The 20819-nt window shown below is 35.5% G+C and overlaps 1 protein-coding gene across 1 annotated transcript in view; it reads left to right on the top strand.

Moving 5' to 3' along the window:
- DIAPH2 (diaphanous related formin 2) overlaps nucleotides 1-20819 on the top strand; it is a 964220-nt gene that overhangs the window by 595100 nt on the left and 348301 nt on the right. The window contains exon 24 of the mRNA XM_061136610.1: nucleotides 17793-17918. Coding sequence (XP_060992593.1) covers nucleotides 17793-17918 — 126 coding nt within the window. The remainder of the gene's footprint in view (nucleotides 1-17792; nucleotides 17919-20819) is intronic.

Raw genomic sequence — 20819 nt, 5'->3', positions numbered from 1 at the left:
TTATATATTTGTGAGTTGCAAAGAGAATAGATCTTAAAATTTTTCATCAAACAGAAAAATTTTATAACTTTGTGAGGTGATGGATTTTACTAAACTTACTGTGGTCATCATTTCACTATATATATTACATATATATCGCCAATCATTGTGTTGTACACCTAAAACTAATATAGTGATATATGTGAGTTATGACTCAATTTAAAAAAATAGAACACAGGTCAGCAAACTTTTCCCTCAAGAAGCATACATTAAATATTTCAGGCCTTGCTGGCCACACAACATCCACATCACAAGGACTCAGTTCTACAGCTGTAGTGCAAAAGCCGCCATAGGCAATATGTCAGTGGTCATATTCCTATAAAGCTTTATTTATGGACACAAATTTTAATTTCATACAATTTTCATGTGTCACAGATTTCTTTTTTTTTGCAACCACTTCTAAATGTAAAAAAGCATTCATAGCTTGCAGACCATATGAAAATAGGCAATGAGCTAGATTTGGTCTATGGGCAAGTAGTTTGCCAACTCTAGATTTAGAACAATTTATACATGTATTTATAATATTTTAGAACATACAGTATACAAGGCATTATCTTGCTGTGCATGTATACAGGTGATTCTTTTCAAATTTCTTTCCCTGATTTCATAAACGATCATGAGACATTTGAAAAATCTGAAGGGCCTTTAACCGGATTGTGTGTGTATGTGCTTGTTGATAATTTTGATAATTCAACGTCTCTGGGCTTTACTTTGCCTGTTTTCCCACTTGTGTAGATGAATGAAGATTTTCAACAGTTTTTCTTTGCATGATTTTTAAATCTGTTTACTATTTCAGAAGTGTCTATAGTCCTTCCTTGTATATTTGATGAGTCTCTTTTAGCAAGGGTGAAGGGACTTTTCAGGAACATATTTGAATAGACTGAGAATTCTGCATAACAAAGTTCAGATACTTGGAGGAATGGGCCTTATGGAAGATGACTGATCTATACTATCCTTTGTGCCTCTAAGGTAGTTACTTTCGTCAGAACCCAAAATACATCCAATGATTTTGGGAGGTAGGTGTTGCTTCATAGAATCTCCCTATACACTTAAAAAGGTCCCTTCCCTTCTTTGTTAGCTATCAGATTCACCCTATGTTTGAATATTCTATCCCCTATAAAATGCAAAATGAACATGTGAGTGATATGGAGGCACCATTCAAATTTAGGGAGTTTCTTTTCTTTCACAAAGAGGTTATTAAAACAAAATGCATTACACATTTAAGATCCTACTGTACATAATCTTTTATAAGATGATTCTTTTTCAATTGATATAAAAGAAATCAAAAGTATTTTTCTGTTATTTTATTACAGTTTTGTGAACTTTACACTATTGGCTGTATAATCATCATTCGTATCATTGTACTGAAGTTTTTATTTAATTATTTCCTTATCTCTGGTCATCTAGATTGTCATTTTTGTGCCACTTCAGATAATACCATATGATTTTCTTTGGCCCAAATTCCTGGCTTATCTTTCATTTTCTTTTTTTTTTTTTTTGAAGACAGTTAACAACTAGTATTACTGTGTCAAAGATTACAAATATTTGTAATCCATTTAACAATCTCATCTTTTCTTGAAAAGTTTTTTTTTTTTTTTTTTTTTTAGTTTACACTGTAGAAGAGTTTCTGTAGACTGACAATAGTCTGCATTTTAAAAACCATGTTTGCTAATTGGGTCAATGAGCAGCATGGTGTCTCAGTTCAAACAAAATTTATTAAGTACTCACTAAATGAGAAGTGTTAGAAACTGAGAATAGGGAAATATTTTTGACAGTCTCACTCTGCTTTCAAGGAACTAAAATTCTCTTGAGAGAACTAGCCATATAAACTATTGGAATGCAAGGGGAAAAAATGCTATAAAAGAATCAAAAGTACTATGAGAGTACTGAAAATGAGATCGTTACAGATAAAGATGTCATGAAAAGTTCTATAGATGAATAGATAAGAATGGGAATTCCTGAGAAAGAGTAGAGTGATTTTTACCAGAGTGGGTGTGGGGGTTGTTTGGGACAAATGGGGAGATCCTAGTCAAATGGTATAAACTTCTAGTTATTAGATTAAGAAGTTCTAGGGATCTGATGTACAGCATAATGACTATAACTAAAAATGTTCACACCTCCGCCCTGTCACATAATTATTATTTTTTTGTGGTGAGAACACTTAAGATCTACTCTCTTAGCAACATTCAAGTTTATCATTTTTTTTTGTAATCCATTTAACAATCTCATCTTTTCTTGAAAAGTTTTTTTTTTTTTTTTTTTAGTTTACACTGTAGAAGAGTTTCTGTAGACTGACAATAGATTTGATTCTTTTATAGCATTTTTTCCCCTTGCATTCCAATAGTTTATATGGCTAGTTCTCTCAAGAGAATTTTAGTTCCTTGAAAGCAGAGTGAGACTGTCAAAAATATTTCCCTATTCTCAGTTTCTAACACTTCTCATTTAGTGAGTACTTAATAAATTTTGTTTGAACTGAGACACCATGCTGCTCATTGACCCAATTAGCAAACATGGTTTTTAAAATGCAGACTATTGTCAGTCTACAGAAACTCTTCTACAGTGTAAACTAAAAAAAAAAAAAAAAAACTTTTCAAGAAAAGATGAGATTGTTAAATGGATTACAAAAAAAAATGATAAACTTGAATGTTGCTAAGAGAGTAGATCTTAAGTGTTCTCACCACAAAAAAATAATAATTATGTGACAGGGCGGAGGTGTGAACTAAAGCAATGGTGGTGATCATTTCGCAATATATAAATGTGTCAAATCAACACATCAGTATGCTTAGATTTTGACAGTGTCATAGGTCAAATATATCTCAATAAAGCTGCAAAGGAAAAACAATAAAATAAGAAGTAATAACATTGACTGTTTTTCCTGAATATGGAGGGTGATTTTTTGTTGTTGTTTTAATCAACTAAAAGAAAGCAAGTACTTCTTGGTTGTGGGAAATGAGGGGGACAAGTCAGCAAGCGCTGTTTTAATAAGCAGTTTTATAGGATGGTTTGACTCTGTAAACTATACATTAATAACTGTCATAAAAGCAAAAACTATGCTTAAAACTTTCACAAAGAAATTAAAAGTGGCTTATATTCTTTCAAAAGAAGAATGGGAGTTCACTAGTCCAGGGTAGCAGAAATATTCTAGGCAGAAAAATATGAACCAATGGAGGGAAATGTGAAAGAGAAGTTGAGGATCGCAATTCAGTAGCATTAAGTGTGAAAGAATGACCTTAAATGAAAATGAGAGGAGGTGGAAGTCATCTTTTTAAAGTCATATTGATCCTGTATGTGATGGGAGCACAAAAAGAAATAACATCTTTATAATTCTATAATGTGCTACTTAATAGGATAAAAGCTTTGTCGTATATATTTCACATAATCACCATGACAACCTTATGAGGTTAGCATTGTTTTCCTCATTTTACCGATGAGGAAATTAAGGTTCAAAAAGGTGAAGTGAGTGAAAGTGAAAGTCGCTCAGTCATGTCCAACTCTTTGCAACTCCATGGAATTCTCCAGGCCAGAATACTGGAGTAGGTAGCCTTTCCCTTCTCCAGGGAATCTTCCCAAACTAGGGATTCAAGCCAGGTCTCCCGCACTGCAGGTGGATTCTTTAACAACTGAGCTATCAGGGAAACCCAACATGGCCCAAGTCACATAGTAAGTAGTGGGTAAAGAATTCAAATCGGTGTCTCTGACTCCAAAGACCATGTTTTTTCCTACCATAATATTAGCATACCACTGGATTACTAAAAGATTTTTAAGCTTTGTGGTGGCATATCAGGTTTTAGGTTTTAAAGGATAAGTCTGGCATGGTATGGAACCAGATTTTAGAAGACCATTTTTCACTAATTTGCAAGTGTGTCTCTAGGAGGACTATTTAGTAGGTTATGTTAATAGGATATTTAGTAGGATATTGTTCATTCAAATTCCAGTTTCAGTTCTACTGACACTAGTCAGCATCTCCTGTGTGCTTAGGCCGTCTTCTTCATGTGTTGTACCACATTCTGTAAATTAATATTAATTGTAGTTGAATACAATATTTTAATATTGAAACATGTTTTATAATGTTTGTCTAGTTTGAGCTACTAGAAAAACTGTTTTGGAAAAACATGTGATGTTCAGGACTAAATCTCTTTTGTTCTTATGTATTATCAGCATGGCACCTGGTTGTATGTCATGGTTAGAATTTCCTGTGATCACAGCTTAAGCAATGCTATTCTGAAACTTTTTAAGCATCCAACCATATTTAATACTGAAATGGTATTTTTGATTTGGTGGAAATTGAGAGGTCTACATAATAAATGTTATTTTTTAGTTGTCCAGGGTTGAAAGTTATGACCATTTGGGTGGAATTCTTATTTGAGTTTTCTTACCCATTACTGGCTCCATGGGAGGTCTCTAAATCCTTTATAAGTTGGCAAAATAATTTGGGTAAAAGGACCAAAATTGTTTAATCATTTATTTTAAATTTATTTTAAAATACTGAAGGCTAGAGATTATAGGACAAATGTAACTTGCTGACTAATTGGAGGCACAGTGATAGACCTTTTGAAATTGATAGAAGGTGAAATTTGTTTAAAATTTTTTAAAAATAAAGATAAAGGGATAAATAAATGTTCTTTTAAAAAAAGAAGAAGAAGAAGAAGGAGAGAAGGACTTTATCACATCCAGGGCAGCAACAGAGTTGCTTGGGAACTAAAGCAAAATGTGTGAAGCATCCCTTTCTACTCAGTACACTCAGGAGTGTTAACTATATTGTTCCACTCTGATTAAAATGCAGGTAAGCATTGCTGTTGGCCTTGAACAGTTTACTGATAAGAAATTCTGCAATTAATTGCAACGACCATTCAAAGAAAAACAACCAACAGTGAAAGCTAGAAATGTGTATACCCTAAAAGATTGTAGAGCTACAGGCAGGAAGAAGACACTGTGAATACCTCAAATGGAACTGGTGAGAGAGAGAGACCAAAGAAGGATGAAACCTACTTTGTCTTTTATTGGCTAAACTACCCTTAACCCTTCCACTTGTGCCAGTGTTTATGTACCAGTTATGTGCACTATAGGAAGAACAACTGAGTCTTTGTGATTTCTCCTTCTTTTAAGGAAATTTTCTTGACTATGTGCTTCAAAGGCATGCGCTTTTTTATTTTCTGTACTCCCCCCACCTCCAAGTGCAATTAGCTGTGTGGTTGTTATTGACAATGTTTGTTTCAAGAGAAATAAAACAGCAAGACTTTGGGAGAAAATGGCTTAATAAAAGTATCCATGGTAGATGTGAAAGTTTAGAATAAGTCAGGGAAGTAAAGGAAAGAAACAAAAGAGGAATAAATTACAAACATAGCCCAGAGGAAAGTGACCTTACCCAACATCTCGAAATGTTTGTACTTGGAATGAGTCAAGGATGCAGGAATTATTACCTAGATTTATACAGCCAGAAGGCTAACTGTAGACTAAATTATATAATGAAACAATATAATAAAAGTTTGTGTTTGTATGCAAATGCCACCCTATTTCCTGTGTCCAGCTCAGACTTCTCTTCTGAGCTCCAGATCTATATATCCAACTGGCAATTTGCCATCTCAACCTGTATGCTTCATGTAACTGAGACTTGGTTAGTCCAAAGCTAAATAAACCTTTGAATATTCCCCACAAATTTCCCTCCTAATGTTTCCATTTCCTTTGATTATGCTGGAAACCCAGGAATCATTCTTAACAATTCTCTCTCTTTACCATTCAGGTTTCATCCCCCACCCTAAGTCGAGTCAGCGGTATGTCTATAATATATACTGCAACCATCTTTGGTCACCCTAATCCAAGTCACCATCATTTCCTGCCTAGACCATAATCACTGTTTCTTAACTCTTCTCCTGTTTTCTATTCTTGACCCCTTCCCTCCATTTTCCACAGAGCTGCCATAATTGAATCTTTTTCAAAGTATAATTTTCATCAGCCTCTCCTGTTTAAAGCCTTTCAGTACATTCCCATTACTTTAGGGTGAAACCTAAGCTTCTTATCTTGGCTGCAAAGGCCCACCTACTTCTCAAACTTCATTTCCTCATTGTTAGGTTATTAGGCAAAAACACTTAAGGTATAATAGATTTATGACATGATAACACCCAGATAAAGCCCTGCTTTATTTATGGACAGACTTCAGTGGTAAGGAACTTATATCCTTATTTGTTGACTTTGCATTCTGAATCTCTTGTCTGTGGGCATATACTGATCTTATTAATATCCACAGTCAGTTAATGAATAAAGAAAACATAACTCTAAGCTTACTATATGCTTCTCAAACCTCTATTATCTGACCTGTGACCCTAAGCAGAACTGCCAATCCAAGCAGCACTAATGTGCAAGGGACTCTAATGACTCCAGTATTTTGACTTGAGTACTGACACTGACCTCGTGACAACCTGAATTCAATTTGGGTTAAAGTTGACAATTTTATATATGTACGTATCTGTGGTCTCCACGCACTAAACTCTGGGAAAACCCAGTCAAGTGCAAAAATATCTTTGCCAAATAGTACAGCCCCTGTAATTTCCCTGATAAGGTCAGGAATACAGTTCGTGGGTAATTCAGCCACAGTCACAAAAATTACACTCAAGAAGGCTAACATTCTTTTAATATAGCAGCATGATTTTATGATGGCATTATCTACATGTATTTAGTTCTTGCCAAATATAATATGGAAGAAAGTGTTCAAATGGTTTCTCAATCCATATAAGTTTTTTGGACCGTATTAAAGATAAAGTATACCAGGAGTAAAGTTGCCATTAAGTGATTGCTCAGATGAAAACATCTGTGAATGCTTTTTCAAGAAGCAGATAGTTGTTTTGGAGGGGAAAAAAAAGTGTTCATTTCTTACTCCTAGTTTATTAGCATTTTGATAATATTGAAGATAGTTGTTTTTCACATTTTTTCTTTGACTTTTTCATAATATTCATTATAACTCAAAACTAAATGCATATGTAAACATAGGCTCAAAATTCCAAATTTTACAAACTTGTAATTTCAGATCTCTTTGGCTTTTGTCCTTTCTAGCCTTTAGTCAACAAGTCTACATTTTACATATTTTTCTGTAATTTTACTAATTTTAAGTCCCCCTGTTATAGGTAATATTAAGTAGCATCCTTTCACAAGGATCCCTTTTATCACTAGTGTTCTGATTCCAAGGCAAAAGAAGAATGCATTACATAGACTTGACAGGTGAATATTAATATAGGATTGTCATAAAGTAGCTGAAGGTTCTGGAAAGCTTTTTGTTAAGGAGAATAACATTCCAGTCACTCACATAAAATCTACAAGGAAGGACAATTTGGCATAGTCCAGCCTCTACTCAGTAAAGACACAATTTGACCCATTAAAATTATTCCACTTTGAGATGTGGGTGAGTCAGAGATCTTTTACTCTAAGAAACACAAATGAGCTTTGAAAAAGATTCTACCTAATGACAAGAAACTATTCCAACAAGACTATTCAGCATCGCTTTATAGAAGCTTCGACTTGAATCTGTACATCCCAATCCTGGCCTAGAGCTAAGACTGTCAACAAGAATAGGAGATTTCAGTTTGTTTTTTAGCCTTTGATTTAAAAAATCACGCATATGATTTGCTGCAGGCAGAATAACACTTGCAGAAGAGACAGCAGGTAAAAGAACTGCATGCTTCACTGGCAGCTTGTCTGTCCAGTGCTGATGGGTTGGTGATCAGGGTATAGAATGTTGAGCTGCAAATCGTAATTCAGAGGGTTTTTAAATTTTCTCTCCCCCTTCCTTTACCCCATTTATCCTTTTAGCATACCTTCGATAGTTATTAGCAAGATTTTGTTTCATTTTGTCTTTTGTTAGAAGGCTCCATTTGTTTCTTCTTTTTAAAAAAGTGCATTTAGGCTGAGGTTTGCAGGCTGAGATCTTATACAAATGTATGAACCCAGACAGTGAAATATACTTAGGTTTTTTTATTATTATTATTTTTTAGTTAAACATGCATATCATTTATAAAGTAGTTCACATGTTTTGTTATGGATGTTCCTCTGCTCCCAGCATCAGTTCAGGCCATATTATGGATCCAGTTGAGAAAAACTGCACCTTATCCCCAAAGGCACAATGTTCCAAGGACAAACAATGGATGGCTCCTGTGAACACACATTGAGGACATATATTTTTAAATTTCATTTAGTAAGGATCCTGGTGGCTCAGACAGTAAAGAATCTGCCTGCAATGCAGGAGACTCAGGTTGAATTCATGGGTTGGGAAGATCCCTTGGAGAAGGTCGTGGCAACCCATTCCAGTATTCTTGCCTGGAGAATTCCATGGACAGAGCCTGGTGGGATACAGTCCATGGGGTAGCAAAGAGTCAGACATGACTGAGCGACTAACAGTTTTACTTCCACTAGTTAAATTGTGTTTTCTGTTAAGATGACTTTTTAACAGTCTCCCCCCGCCCCCCCCCCCCCCCACAGTGACTCATTCTCTAACGGATTTTTTTTTTTTTTTTTTTTCAATTAGAGGGATTTCTTATTTGGGTGCCATTTCTCGCTTACATTCTTTAAAGCCCACAATGCTGAGCCTTTGCTATTGTTATTGCATAAACACATTTACTTCATTTCCATGTATAGCATTCATATAAAATGAAACTATTAACTTATAAGTGTACTTGAGAAAGAATGCAACTGTGCCTATTGTTCGCACTGCTTGTAATGTCCTTTTCTTTTTTATGTATACTTTCTGGATCAGTCACTTTAATGTTGTGCCGCTCAACTGATAGTAATTCTTCACCTAAATATATTCAGTTAGAGAAAATTGCAAGGTGCTTATATTCATGCTTGGGCCTATTCACATACCAACTTTCAAGAGTAAATTTTTACTTGGCCTTTCTTAGAGCAAGGATGTTAAGAAGTGCTCAGTTGCTTTGTCAGTGGGTAAAATTAATAGAAATATTTAATTCAGAGAGAAAAGTTACTCCACTTGCTGGAAAAAAGTTTTCATTTACATAAGATTACACATTCTGCCCATGGTCTAGAGAGTGTCAACAGGGTACTGTGATTGTTTTTTTTCCAATGCATATCAGTCTCTTATGTCCTATGTAATTGAATAGTCTTTCCATATAAAATCTCACTTAAAACATTTATCTTTTCACTTTCCTTTTCTTCAAATTATGAATTGGAGCAAATCTATCATTTCAAATGTTTTGAATGAAGATCAGGCCACTCTCATTATATTTGTTTGAAGCCAGAAAAGAAGTACTATATGTATATTTTTTAACTGATCTAAGTAGATAAATAAGATTTGGGGGGGGAAGTTTCTCCCTACATATAACTCAAGAGAGTGTACTGAACTTAAAGGGTTATTTATGGAGTACAAGGAAGAGAGCTATAATAACAAACCTGATAGCTCTGATTTAATTTTTTAATGTTGTAATTTAGAGAAAAAAGTTAAAGTGCCACCTGACTGACTAGTCAGTAATTGAAAATGCCTGTAGTGGGAATTTACTCAGCTAAAAAATGTTTGCACTGTCATTAAAGACTCCTTAATTTATATTAGTGAACTAATATAATGACAAGCACAAAAATAGACCCTAAGCGACGGCTTCGTAGTAGAGAATCATTTCTAACTCACTCTGGTAATTAAATGTTCTTGGAACTCCAGCGGCCCTATATCTCCCTATCACCTACAGTAAAATATATATATATATATATAATTACTATATATATATATATTATATATATAATTATTAAATCTAATTATATATATAAATGTTATATATATGTGAGTGTGTCTGTATTTCCCTCTGTCTCACATACATGCATGAAAGCATGCGCAAACACTGAAGAGATATTGGAAGTAATGTAAGCTAGGACCTAATTGGTTATATTATCAGTATTGCCTCCTCTTAAGATTGAAGCAAATGTATTCACGGCAAATAATCAGGCACATAGACACAAGTTAATTCTTTTTAATAGTTTTTTAAAAAAAACCCTTATATATTAGGCATGCCTAGAAAAGCAGAGTAACTAAATTGTAAGTGTCTCAAGAGAAATATGGATGCACAGATTTTATGCACAAATTTTTTGACCCCACGGACAGAAGCACAAATCTTTTGACCCCATGGACTGAAGCAAGCCAGGCTTCACTGTCCATCAAAAACTCCCGAAGCTTGCTCAAACTCATGTCCATAGATTTGGTGATGCCATCCCACCATCTCATCCTCTGTCGTCCCCTTCTCCTCCCGCCTTCAGTCTTTCCCAACATCAGGGTCTTTTCCAGTGAGTCTGTTCTTTTCATCAAATGGCCAAAGTGTTAGAGCTTCAGCTTCAGCATCAGTCCTTCCAAAGAATATTCGGGACTGATTTCCTTTATGATTGACTGGTTGGATCTCCTTGCAGTCCAAGGGACTCTCAAGAGTCTTCTCCAACACCACAGTTCAAAAGCATCAATTCTTTCATCTCAGCTTTCTTTGTAGTCCAACTCTCACATCCACACATGACTACTGGAAAACCATAACTTTGACCAGAGAGACCTTTGTCGGCAAAGTAGTGTCTCTGGTTTTTATTATGCTGTCTAGGTTGATCATAGCTTTTCTTCCAGGGAGCATTTATCTTTTAATTTCATAGCTGCAGTCACCATCCACAGTGATTTTGGAGGCCAAGAAAATAAAATCAGTCACTGCTTCCACCTTTTCCCCTTCTATTTGCCATGAAGTGATCGGACTGTATGTTGTGATCTTGTTTCTTGAATGCTGAATTTTAAGCCAGCTTTTTCACTCTCCTCTTTCACTTCAGGAGTCTCTTTAGTTCCTCTTCACTTTCTGCCATTAGAATGGTATCATCTGCATATCTGAGGTTGTTGATATTTCTCCCAGCAATCTTTATTCCACCTTGTGATTCATCCAGCTTGGCATTTCACATGACATACTCTGCATATAAGTTAACTAAGCAGGGTGACAATATACAGCCTTGTCATACTCCTTTCCCAATTTCGAATCAGTTCCATGTCTAACTGTTGCTTCCTGACCTGCATACAAGGTCCTCAGGAGACAAGTAAAATAGTCTAGTACTCCTGTGTCTTTAAAAAGTTTTCACAGTTTGTTGTGATCTACACAGTCAAAGGCTTTGGCATAGTCAATAAAGCAGAACTAGATGTTTTTCTGGAACTTTCTCCTTGATTCAATGAATGTTGGCAGTTTGATCTCTGGTTCCTCTGCCTTGTCTGAATCCAGAGTGTACATCTGGAAGTTCTCAGCTCACACACTGCTAAAGCTTAGCTTGAAGGATTTTGAGCATAACCTTGCTAGCATGTGAAATGAGCACAGTTGTACGGTAGTCCTGAACATTCATTGTCATTGCACTTCTTTGGGATTAGAATGAAAACTGACATTTTCTAGTCCTGTGGCAACTGCTGAGTTTTCCAAATTAGCTGACATGAGTGTAGCACTTTAACAGCATCTTTTAGGATTTAAAATAGCTCAGCTGGAATTTCATCACCTCCACTAACTTTGTTTCTAGTAATGCTTCCTAAGGCCCACTTGACTTCCTACTCCAGCATGTCTGGCTCTAGGTGAGTGATCACACCATCATGGTTATCAGTGTCATTAAGATCTTTTTTGTCCTTCTGTGTGTCCTTGCCAACTCTTCTTAATCTCTTCTGCTTCTGTTAGGTCCTTACCATTTCTGTCCTTTATCGTGCCCATCCTTTTTCCCTTGATACTTCAAATTTTCTTGAAGAGATCTCTAGTCCTTCTCATTGTGTTGTTTTCCCTCTATTTCTTTGCATTGTTCATTTAAGAAGCGTTCTTATCTCTCCTTGGGCTTCCCTCATAGCTCAGTTGGTAAAGAATCTGCCTGCAATGCAGGAGACCCCAGTTCGATTCCTGGGTCAGGAAGATCCACTGGAGAAGGGAAAGGCTACCCACTCCAGTATCCTGGCCTGGAGAATTCCATGCACTGTATAGTCCATGGGGTCACAAAGAGTCTGACATGACTGAGCGACATTCACTTTCACTTTCTTTCTTATCTCCTTGCTATTCTCTGGAACTCTGTATTCAGTTGGGTATATCTTTCCCTTTCTCCCTTGCCTTTCACCTGTTTCCTTGCTTCAGCTATTTATAAAGCCTCCTCAGACAACCAGTTTGCCTCCTTGCATTTTGTTTTCTTTGGATTGGTTTTGGTTATTTCTTTCTGTACGGTGTCCTGAACTTCCATCCATTGTTCTTCTGGTATTCTGTCAGATCTAATCCCTTGAATCTATTCGTGACTTACACTGTATAATTGTAAGGGATTTGATTTAGGCCATACCTGAATGGCCTAGTAGTTTTCCCTCCTTTCTTCCATTTAAGCCAGAATTTTGCAATAAGGAGCTCATGATCTGAGCCAGAGTCAGCTCCAGGTCTTATTTTTGCTGAGTGTATAGTGCTTCTCCATCTTCAGCTGCAAAGGGCGTAATTAATCTGATTTTGGTTTTGTCCATCTGGTGTTATCCATGTGTGTAGTCATCACTTGTGTTGTTGGAAAAAGGTGTTTGCTATGACCAGTGTGTTCTCCTGACACAACTCAGCCTTTGTCCTGCTTCATTTTATACTTCAAGACCAAACTTGCCTGTTATTCCAGGTGTCTCTTGACTTCCTACTTTTGCATTCCAATCCCCTATGATGGAGAAGAAACCTTTTTTGGTATTAGTTCTAGAAGGTGTTGGGCTTCCCTGGTGATTCAGAGGGTAAACTGACTGCAATGCAGGAGACCCGGCTTTGATTCCTAGGACTAGAAGATTCCCCAGAGAAGGAAATGGCAACCCACTCCAGTGTTCTTGCCTGAAGAATCCCATGGACAGAGGAGCCTGGTAGGCTACAGTCCACAGTGTTGCAAAGAGTTGGACACAACTGAGTGACTTCACTAGAAGGTGTTATACGTCTTTATAGAAACTGTCAACTTAAGCTTCTTCAGCATCAGTTCTTGAGGCATAGACTTGGATTACTGTGATATTGAATGATTTGCCTTGTAAACGAATGGAGATCATTCTGCTGTTCTTGAGGTTGCACCTAAGTACTGCATTTCGGACTCTCTTGTTGACTATGAAGGCTGCTGTTTTTTTCTGAAGGATCCTTGCCCGCAGTAGTAGATATAATGGTCATCTGAATTAAAATTTCCTATTCCCATCCATTTTAGTTCATTGATTCCTCAAGATGTCGATGTTCAATCTTGCCATCTCCTGCTTGACCATGTCCAGTTTACCTTAATTCATGGACTTAACTTCCAGGTGCCTATACAGTATTGTTCTTTACAGCATTGAACTTTACTTTCACCACCAGACCCATCCACAACTGTCTGTTCTTTCTACTTTGGCTCAGCCACTTCATTCTTTCTGGAGCTATTAGTATTTGCCCTCTGCTCTTCACCAGTATCATATCAGACACCTTCCAACCTGGTGAGCTCATCTTCTGGTATTATATCTTTTTGCCTTTTCTTACTGTTCATGGAGTTCTCTCGGCAAGAATACTGGAGTGGCTTGCAATTTCCTACTCTAGTGGACCACATTTTTGTTTTTTGTTTTTTCCGAAATCTTCACTATGACCTGTCCATCCTTGGTGGCCCTGCATGGCATGGCTCATAGCTTCATTGAGTTATACAAGCCCCTTCGTCATGACAGGGCCATTATCTTTGAACAGGAGATAATACTTAACACATAGTAAATACTCAATAAATGTTAGTTATTGATTAGGAGCATACGTGATTACTAACCCTTATACCTTACGAGGACTAGTTGAAGGAACTGGATGTTTGTAACCTTGACAGATTAAGAAGATGCAAGGGACATCTTGCCTATAAAATAGGAAGTAGACTTAAGCAATGTTGCTTTAAGGCAAAATGAGGACTAATGGGTAAGAAAACTTCAAGTATACTGATTTTGATTATAAGCAAATAGAATTTTTCTGATTATATCAACTGTTAAAAAGGAAATAAGCCATTCAGGGATAGAATGAATCCTCTGTAAATTCACTGGGTATCCCTTCTGTGCCAAGGCCCTCCCTCCAATCTGGTGCCACTTGTCTTGCTCCTCAGCCAGACCTGGAAGTTCACATCTCTTGAAATAGCATTTCACCCATGAGAGAGTAAGAAATGAGAAGGAGCACCAAGTCAGCCTTTCACCTCCTTTAACCAACTCTTTCAAGTTTAAGTTTCTTTATTTGTCTTATGCAGAGGCCAAGACTGATTTCATGATTGGGGGGCCCAGTGCAAAATGAAATTGCAAAGCCTAGTTTGAAAAATTACTAAGATATTCAAAGTGCTGACAATAAAGCCTTAAACAAATAACAGGGCGCTTTTAAGCATGAGGCCCCATGTGACTTAATGGTTCACTCACCCATTAAATGGCCCTTAGACAACCTGAGACATTAAGTAAGCAGCTGTAGTTTCTGTAAAGGTATAGCCAGTTCTGTAGCATCCTCTCTTGTATTTGCTTTCTTCTCTTTTCCCTCATGTCTGTTTTACTGGAATTAAACCCCACCACCAATAAAGCTGTTACATGCAAGCTTTGTCAGAGGCGCTGTTTTCTGGGAATGGAGATTGTCTGTCTATTTATTTATTTTGTAAATTTTATTGAACTTTAGTTGATTTACAGTGTTGTGTTAATTTCTGCAGTACAGCAAAGTGGATTCATGTGTGCATGCTAAGTCTCTTCAGTCATGTCCAACTCTTTGTGACCTTGTGGACTGTAATCTTCCTACTTTTGTATACTTTGCCAGGCTCCTCTGTCCATGTCTGGGATTGTCAAGGCAAGAATACTGGAGTGGGTTGCCATTTCCTCCTCCAGGGAATCTTCCTGACCCAGGGATCAAACCTGCATCTCTTATGTCTCCTACATTGACAGGGGAGTTCTTTTCTACTAACGCCAGCTGGAAAGCCCTGTGAAGCAAAGTGGTTGTTATACATATATTCTTTTCCATTATGGTTTATCACAGGATATTGAATATAGTTCCTTGTACTATACAGTAGGACCTTATTTTTTACCCATTCTATGTGTAATAGTTTACATCTGCTGATCCCAAACTCCCACTCCTTCCCATCCCCATTCTCTCTCCCCCTGGGTAAACACAAGTCTGTTCTCTATGTCTGTGAGTCTGTTCCTATTTCTGAAGGCTAACGATGATAATTGTTAATCTGTGTAATCTGAGCTTTTAAACCTTGAGGGGGCTGGTCCGTATCTCCTTTAATGTCACTTCCAACTCTAAGATACCATAATTCCAATAATTTAAGGAGATATATTTTATATAATGGTATTTTTCTTTTAATGCAGCTATAAATTTGCAGGTGTGCTAAAATTCTTGGATTCTCACATCTTTGGTATTTTACTTTCTTTGGTTCCAGCATAATATTAATAGTTTATTAGAGGAGAAGGATAGAGAAGCTTAAGAAAAGTTGTCCCTTACTTCTCTTCCTTTTCTCAGTTTTTCACTTTTCCCTTTGTTTAAGCATCTCCTGCAACCCTGCCTCCTCTGTATATTAGATAGACTTCAACTTCCTACTTCCTTTTCATTTTCATATAATAATTAATATTCTAACTTCTGATTACTTTTGTAGTATCTAACTTTTCTACATATACATCCATTTGCAGAAGTGGGCATATGTTTAAATCCAATTCAAAACTCATTGAAATATACATATTCATTCAACAAACATTCATTGGGTACGGTATATGATAAGTACTGAGGGAAAAGCAAAGTGTTAGGGATCTTACTATTAAGTAGCATGACAGTTTAGAACAGAGACTGTGTTTATGTACACTAAACCAAAAAAAGAAAAAAAAAACCTCTCACTTAAAACAAAAGGTGATATGTGGAAGATCGCTTAAACAAATAGAAGTGTCTATAAATGTTAGAGAATTTGGACTAGAGCTCTAGAGGGATTTATAGAGGTCTAAGGATTTGACATGTGAAATTGAGGTTGATAGATGTCTAGAAAGTATTGTTTTATTCAGAATTCAACTTTAGGGTAAAAGCAATTTCACTGGATTAAAACTAATGTCTCTTGTTATTTGAGTTATCTATATGTTTGTGTGTATAGCAACTTGATTAGGCTGTTTCTTTATTGAACAGTCAGAACAGTCCTCAGATCATCCCCTTTTTACTACTTTGCCTCTGGGCACATTTTGTTTATTGCAGAAAGTTGTCATGAGTTTATTTCTTCCCTGTAGCCTAAATGACATAAACAACTTGTCAACTTCATATCTTCAGCTTTTCAATCAAGTGAGTGGGAATGCAGAAGCCTTTTGAATAATTAGCAAGAATCTCCTGGAAAAACTGAATTGGAAAAATTCAGGTTTAAACTCAGAGAGAATGGTTTCCTTCACAGTAAACTCATCCTTTAAATAAAGCAAGCAATGATTACCGAGCCGTTAGCACATTTCTGGCAGGGCAAAACTCTTTGACTTCTCTAATAAGGAATAATCTCCAAGTTTGTCAGATCTAAACAAATGGAACTAAATTGGACCTAGCTATTTGTACTGACAGATTAATAGGAAAAAAATAATTTGTCTTTAGTGTTGGTGTTTGATTTTCACTCTCTTGAACTTCCAAGTATATTTAAGCAGTTTCTCCTCATTGAGTTATATAGGTGTGTATGTCAGCATGATGAATTTGTATCAGAAGACTGGCTGAAATTTGCCAGGGGTTTGATTTTTGTCAGTGTCTTGAATTATTCATTGTAATTCTAATACAATGCAGCCTCTGAATGAGACTGCAATTTACTTTAAAAAAAAAAAAGAATTGTAATATTATTCTATTTCTGTTTCATGGTCCTTTAATGAAAAGAACTGTGTTTCCGAAACCTGTATTTAAAAATCAATGTCGCAGGCTACCTATCAAATTTTAATACTTACCTTGTCTTTTCAACTAGAACCCTGTCAAATACTGTTGATATTGATAGAATTGTCTTCATATATAATTGGTAGTCATGGAGTAATAGAGTATCTGTAAAATAGTATAAGCTTTAAAAAAAAAAAAAAAGTAGCTCTGTGAAAAGAAGGCATCCTGAGAGATCTGGAAAGTGTGCACATATTTAAGAATGCTTTGAATATAATTCTTAAAATTACTGGTTGTCAATGAGGAGAGAAAAAGAAAAGTGCAGAAAATGTTAGGGGTAATTAAGGCAACTCATGATCATGTTTGAGGGCTCACCAAGGCTTTGTGGGTGTGAATGCGCATATGTATTCACTATGATCTGCTCTAAATTCTTCACATCAACAGTTATTTTTCTTGTCTCTGAGTATGAAAAGTACTAAACTCAGGAATTTAAACCATAGATATTGATTTATAAAAATCAGGATCTTTCAACAAAAGAAAAATATTTGATTCTTTTATGTAATTTAATGTTAAATCATTTACATAGCCAAGAACATACATTAAATAGATAGGATCTCTTTGAACCCTAGTTTCTCTTTAATCTTCACATTAGATTTTAAAGACTGAAATATTAGGAAGTCCATCAATAAATTTAAATAGAAATGGATTCATTTGAGCTAATGGCTGAATAAAATGACATCCCCATATTAAACATGATGATTTGGTATATTATATTACACATTTTCACTTCTTTCATGGAGAGTAGACATTTTATGAGCAGTAATTGAGAAAAATGTGAGTTGGTTTCATGAAACTATTCTCCACATTAAAAAAATACTTGAACTGATACGGTTTTCTTTAGTTGTTTTATGGAATACCTGGTAAAATATTCTAAACATTTTGCACATTGTTCTTTAGTTTCAGCTCAAATTCTCAAGAGCAACCTTGCAGCAATGGAACAACAAATTGTTCATCTGGAACGCGACATCAAGCAATTCCCCAAAACAGAAAATCAACATGATAAGTTTGTGGAAAAGATGACAATATCCTTTATTTAAGCATTTTATTTGTTAGTTTCTGTGTGTGTGTGTGTGTGTCTATGTGTGTGTGTGTCTGTCTGTCCGTCCAAATATCTATTTACCCTGTGGTTAGTTCTAAACTTACCATTCTATTTGCATGGTTTGGATGAATTTGTGTATAGGCTGTTTTTATATTAGCAGCATAAATTTTAGTTCATGACATTTTGAATCATAGAGTAGTAGGCAAGGGAACGATTATGTAAGAAAAATGCCATTTCTCAAAGAAGAGTTTCATTTGAAGGCCTACAAGATATGCAAGGTAAGTCTTATGAGGTTTGATAAGACCTAAAACAAAACAAAGACTCTCCTTATATAACCAGTTATTTAAAGGAAATGATCAATAAAAGAAATTTTTTTGTCAGAGTTCTTTTTTGTTGTTGTTGTTCTCTTTGTGTATGTGCAGGTATTTTCTGAGGGGACACATGCATTTTCAAGGGCAATCACAGGGTAACTGATATCAGTAGACTGAAAGGTTATGAAGAATAAAATGGATGCCTGGATGAATGGATAGATGAATTGATCAGTAGATTATGTATTTTAGTAAATTGTAATAGCTATCTGTATAACATTAAGCATTGCCTGCTACATAAATGTTTTTAAATCCCTATTTTACATACAGTATATTTATATAAAAATACAGAATTATATGAAAGGAAAACTTGAGAAATGATATTTTTAGCTTGAACTGTTTAATGTTAAATCTGGTATCTAAAGATAAACTATATTAGAGCTGTGTGTTTTTTTTTTTTTTCTGTTTTGGTTTTCAAAAGTTAAAGCCATATCCTCCTCCTCTGGGTTTAAGTAAATATCTTGAACTGCAGATTGATTCACCATTTTATCTCTCTAGAGGGAATAAATACTGTAAATTCTTTATCTGATAATAAGTTCTTTCAACAACTATAAGGCAGTCACCTTGTTTCAAGGTTAAATCTATTGTCTTTTTGTTCTCTCATATGCTTTGTTTCCTGCCCAGCTTGGAAGTTATGGTCCTGAACTTGAATTACTTGAGAATGGCAATTTATATTTATGTGAAAAAAAAAATTTTTTTTTTTCATTTTCAGTGTTTGGTTCATAAATTAATACTGTATTCTGTGTTGTCCTTTAGTGATACTGAGTACTTATGTAAATAGGAATATTGGGAACATAAGTTTGTGGGAGATTGGAGGCAGGAAATCCTCAAAAATAACCTTTAATTACATAACTGCCCACATCGAGATATTTAATATAAAGATTTAACTTTGTTGCTGATTAGATTTTTCTTTCAAATTTGTTACATTGTCTTGTGGTTGGAAACACCGCCTACAGTTTTCACCTTTTGATTTTGTTTCTTGCCTTACATATCTGTATTTAATTCCTGATCCCTTTTTTCTTTTTAACATTTTCTTCTACAGTTGGCATATGGCCACACAACAGCATGCAACATTGAGGAATCTTTGTTGCTCATTTCGAAAAAGAAAAGTAATTTCAAGCCCTCATGAACTTGGCCTGGATTCTATTTTATTTCTCTCTTTATGCAGGTAATTAAGTGCTTTAGAATGAAAATCCAGAGCCTTCTGTATCTCTGTGTTACGGATGAATGGGGATTGAAAACTATATTAAAATGTATGGAGCTGTTAATTTGGATATTATATTAGAAAAAAAAAGAAATATATAACAATTTATTTTAGAGAAAAAGTAGACTATTGACTCTATCCTTTGGTTGGAGTTGATTAAAAACTTCAAATTAATAAATTACAATGGTAAAACTGTACTCAAATTATTCTTGCTTAGGAAGACCCCTTAGGACAACCACTGAGAGGTTGGATCTTATAGAAAATGTCAAACAAAAGGTCTAATCATCATATGTATATATGTTATATGAATTTTGGTGCTTGATTTTTTTCTACTCTTTCGGCAATTTCAAAAGAGAAGGATATTTCCTTGTGGGATACTTGATTGAGTTTTAAAATTAGAACCATGATCCTATTTTTAGTGTAAGATTCTGTGTAGTGGATGATCTTTCCACTGTTTCTGTCCCTTGCCAATAAATTCATTTACTTTAGGTCACTGGCCCTTTAAATTGAGTACCTATAGCCACAAGTATGGGGGTAGTTATCTGTTGAATGAAAGTAATCTTACCTTTACTTAAACAGTAACCTCTCTATAAGGCCTGTGAGTTCAAAAACTGAATAGCATTGTCACTCTAGACTTTTAGAAGGGATCGGTGCTATAGTTAGCAGCAGTGGCATGATGGCCAGAAGGCAGATGAATATGTAGGTTGAATCTTCACCAAATCTCTAGCTTGGTCTAAGTCCCATAGCACCCCGTTCACTCGTGTTCTTTCACATTATTGATGGAACACTTATAATAATATGCTTGGCATTACCAAATCATGAAAATACAACAGTGCACAAGGTAGCAAACTTGACTACAATTTGCTGACAGTCTGGCATTTATTCATTTCTCTGTCTTGCTGGCCTAATGGCCAAGATCATGTCCAGCGTGTTAATTCCGATATGCCCATCCCAATGTCCAGCACCTAGCAACATGAAGGCATTCAATAAGTATGTATTATATCACAGAATAATATAGCTAGAGACAATGGAGGTCATCTAATCCAAGATACTCCTTTTACTTAACACACCAAAAGGGATATGAGTAGTTGGCTGTGCCTGTAGTTATAAAACTTTTCTTCATATACATCTTCACACGAAGTTGAGTAACTTTGAATCACCTTTTTATCAGTTTTAGAAGGGATAGCCCAAATCTTTTAAAAGTAAATGCCCAAAAAAAAAAAAAAAAAAAATGAATGAAACCTCTCCTTTGAATGGAGTAAGCCAGGCTATTTCCTGCCTCCTAAACAATAGTCTGGGGAAGGAAATGGCAA

This window comes from Dama dama, chromosome X, assembly GCF_033118175.1.
Source record: "Dama dama isolate Ldn47 chromosome X, ASM3311817v1, whole genome shotgun sequence".
Taxonomy (NCBI): Eukaryota; Metazoa; Chordata; class Mammalia; order Artiodactyla; family Cervidae; genus Dama; species Dama dama.
The sequence above is the reverse complement of the archived record's forward strand: the minus strand, read 5'-3'. Positions and strand labels throughout refer to the sequence as shown.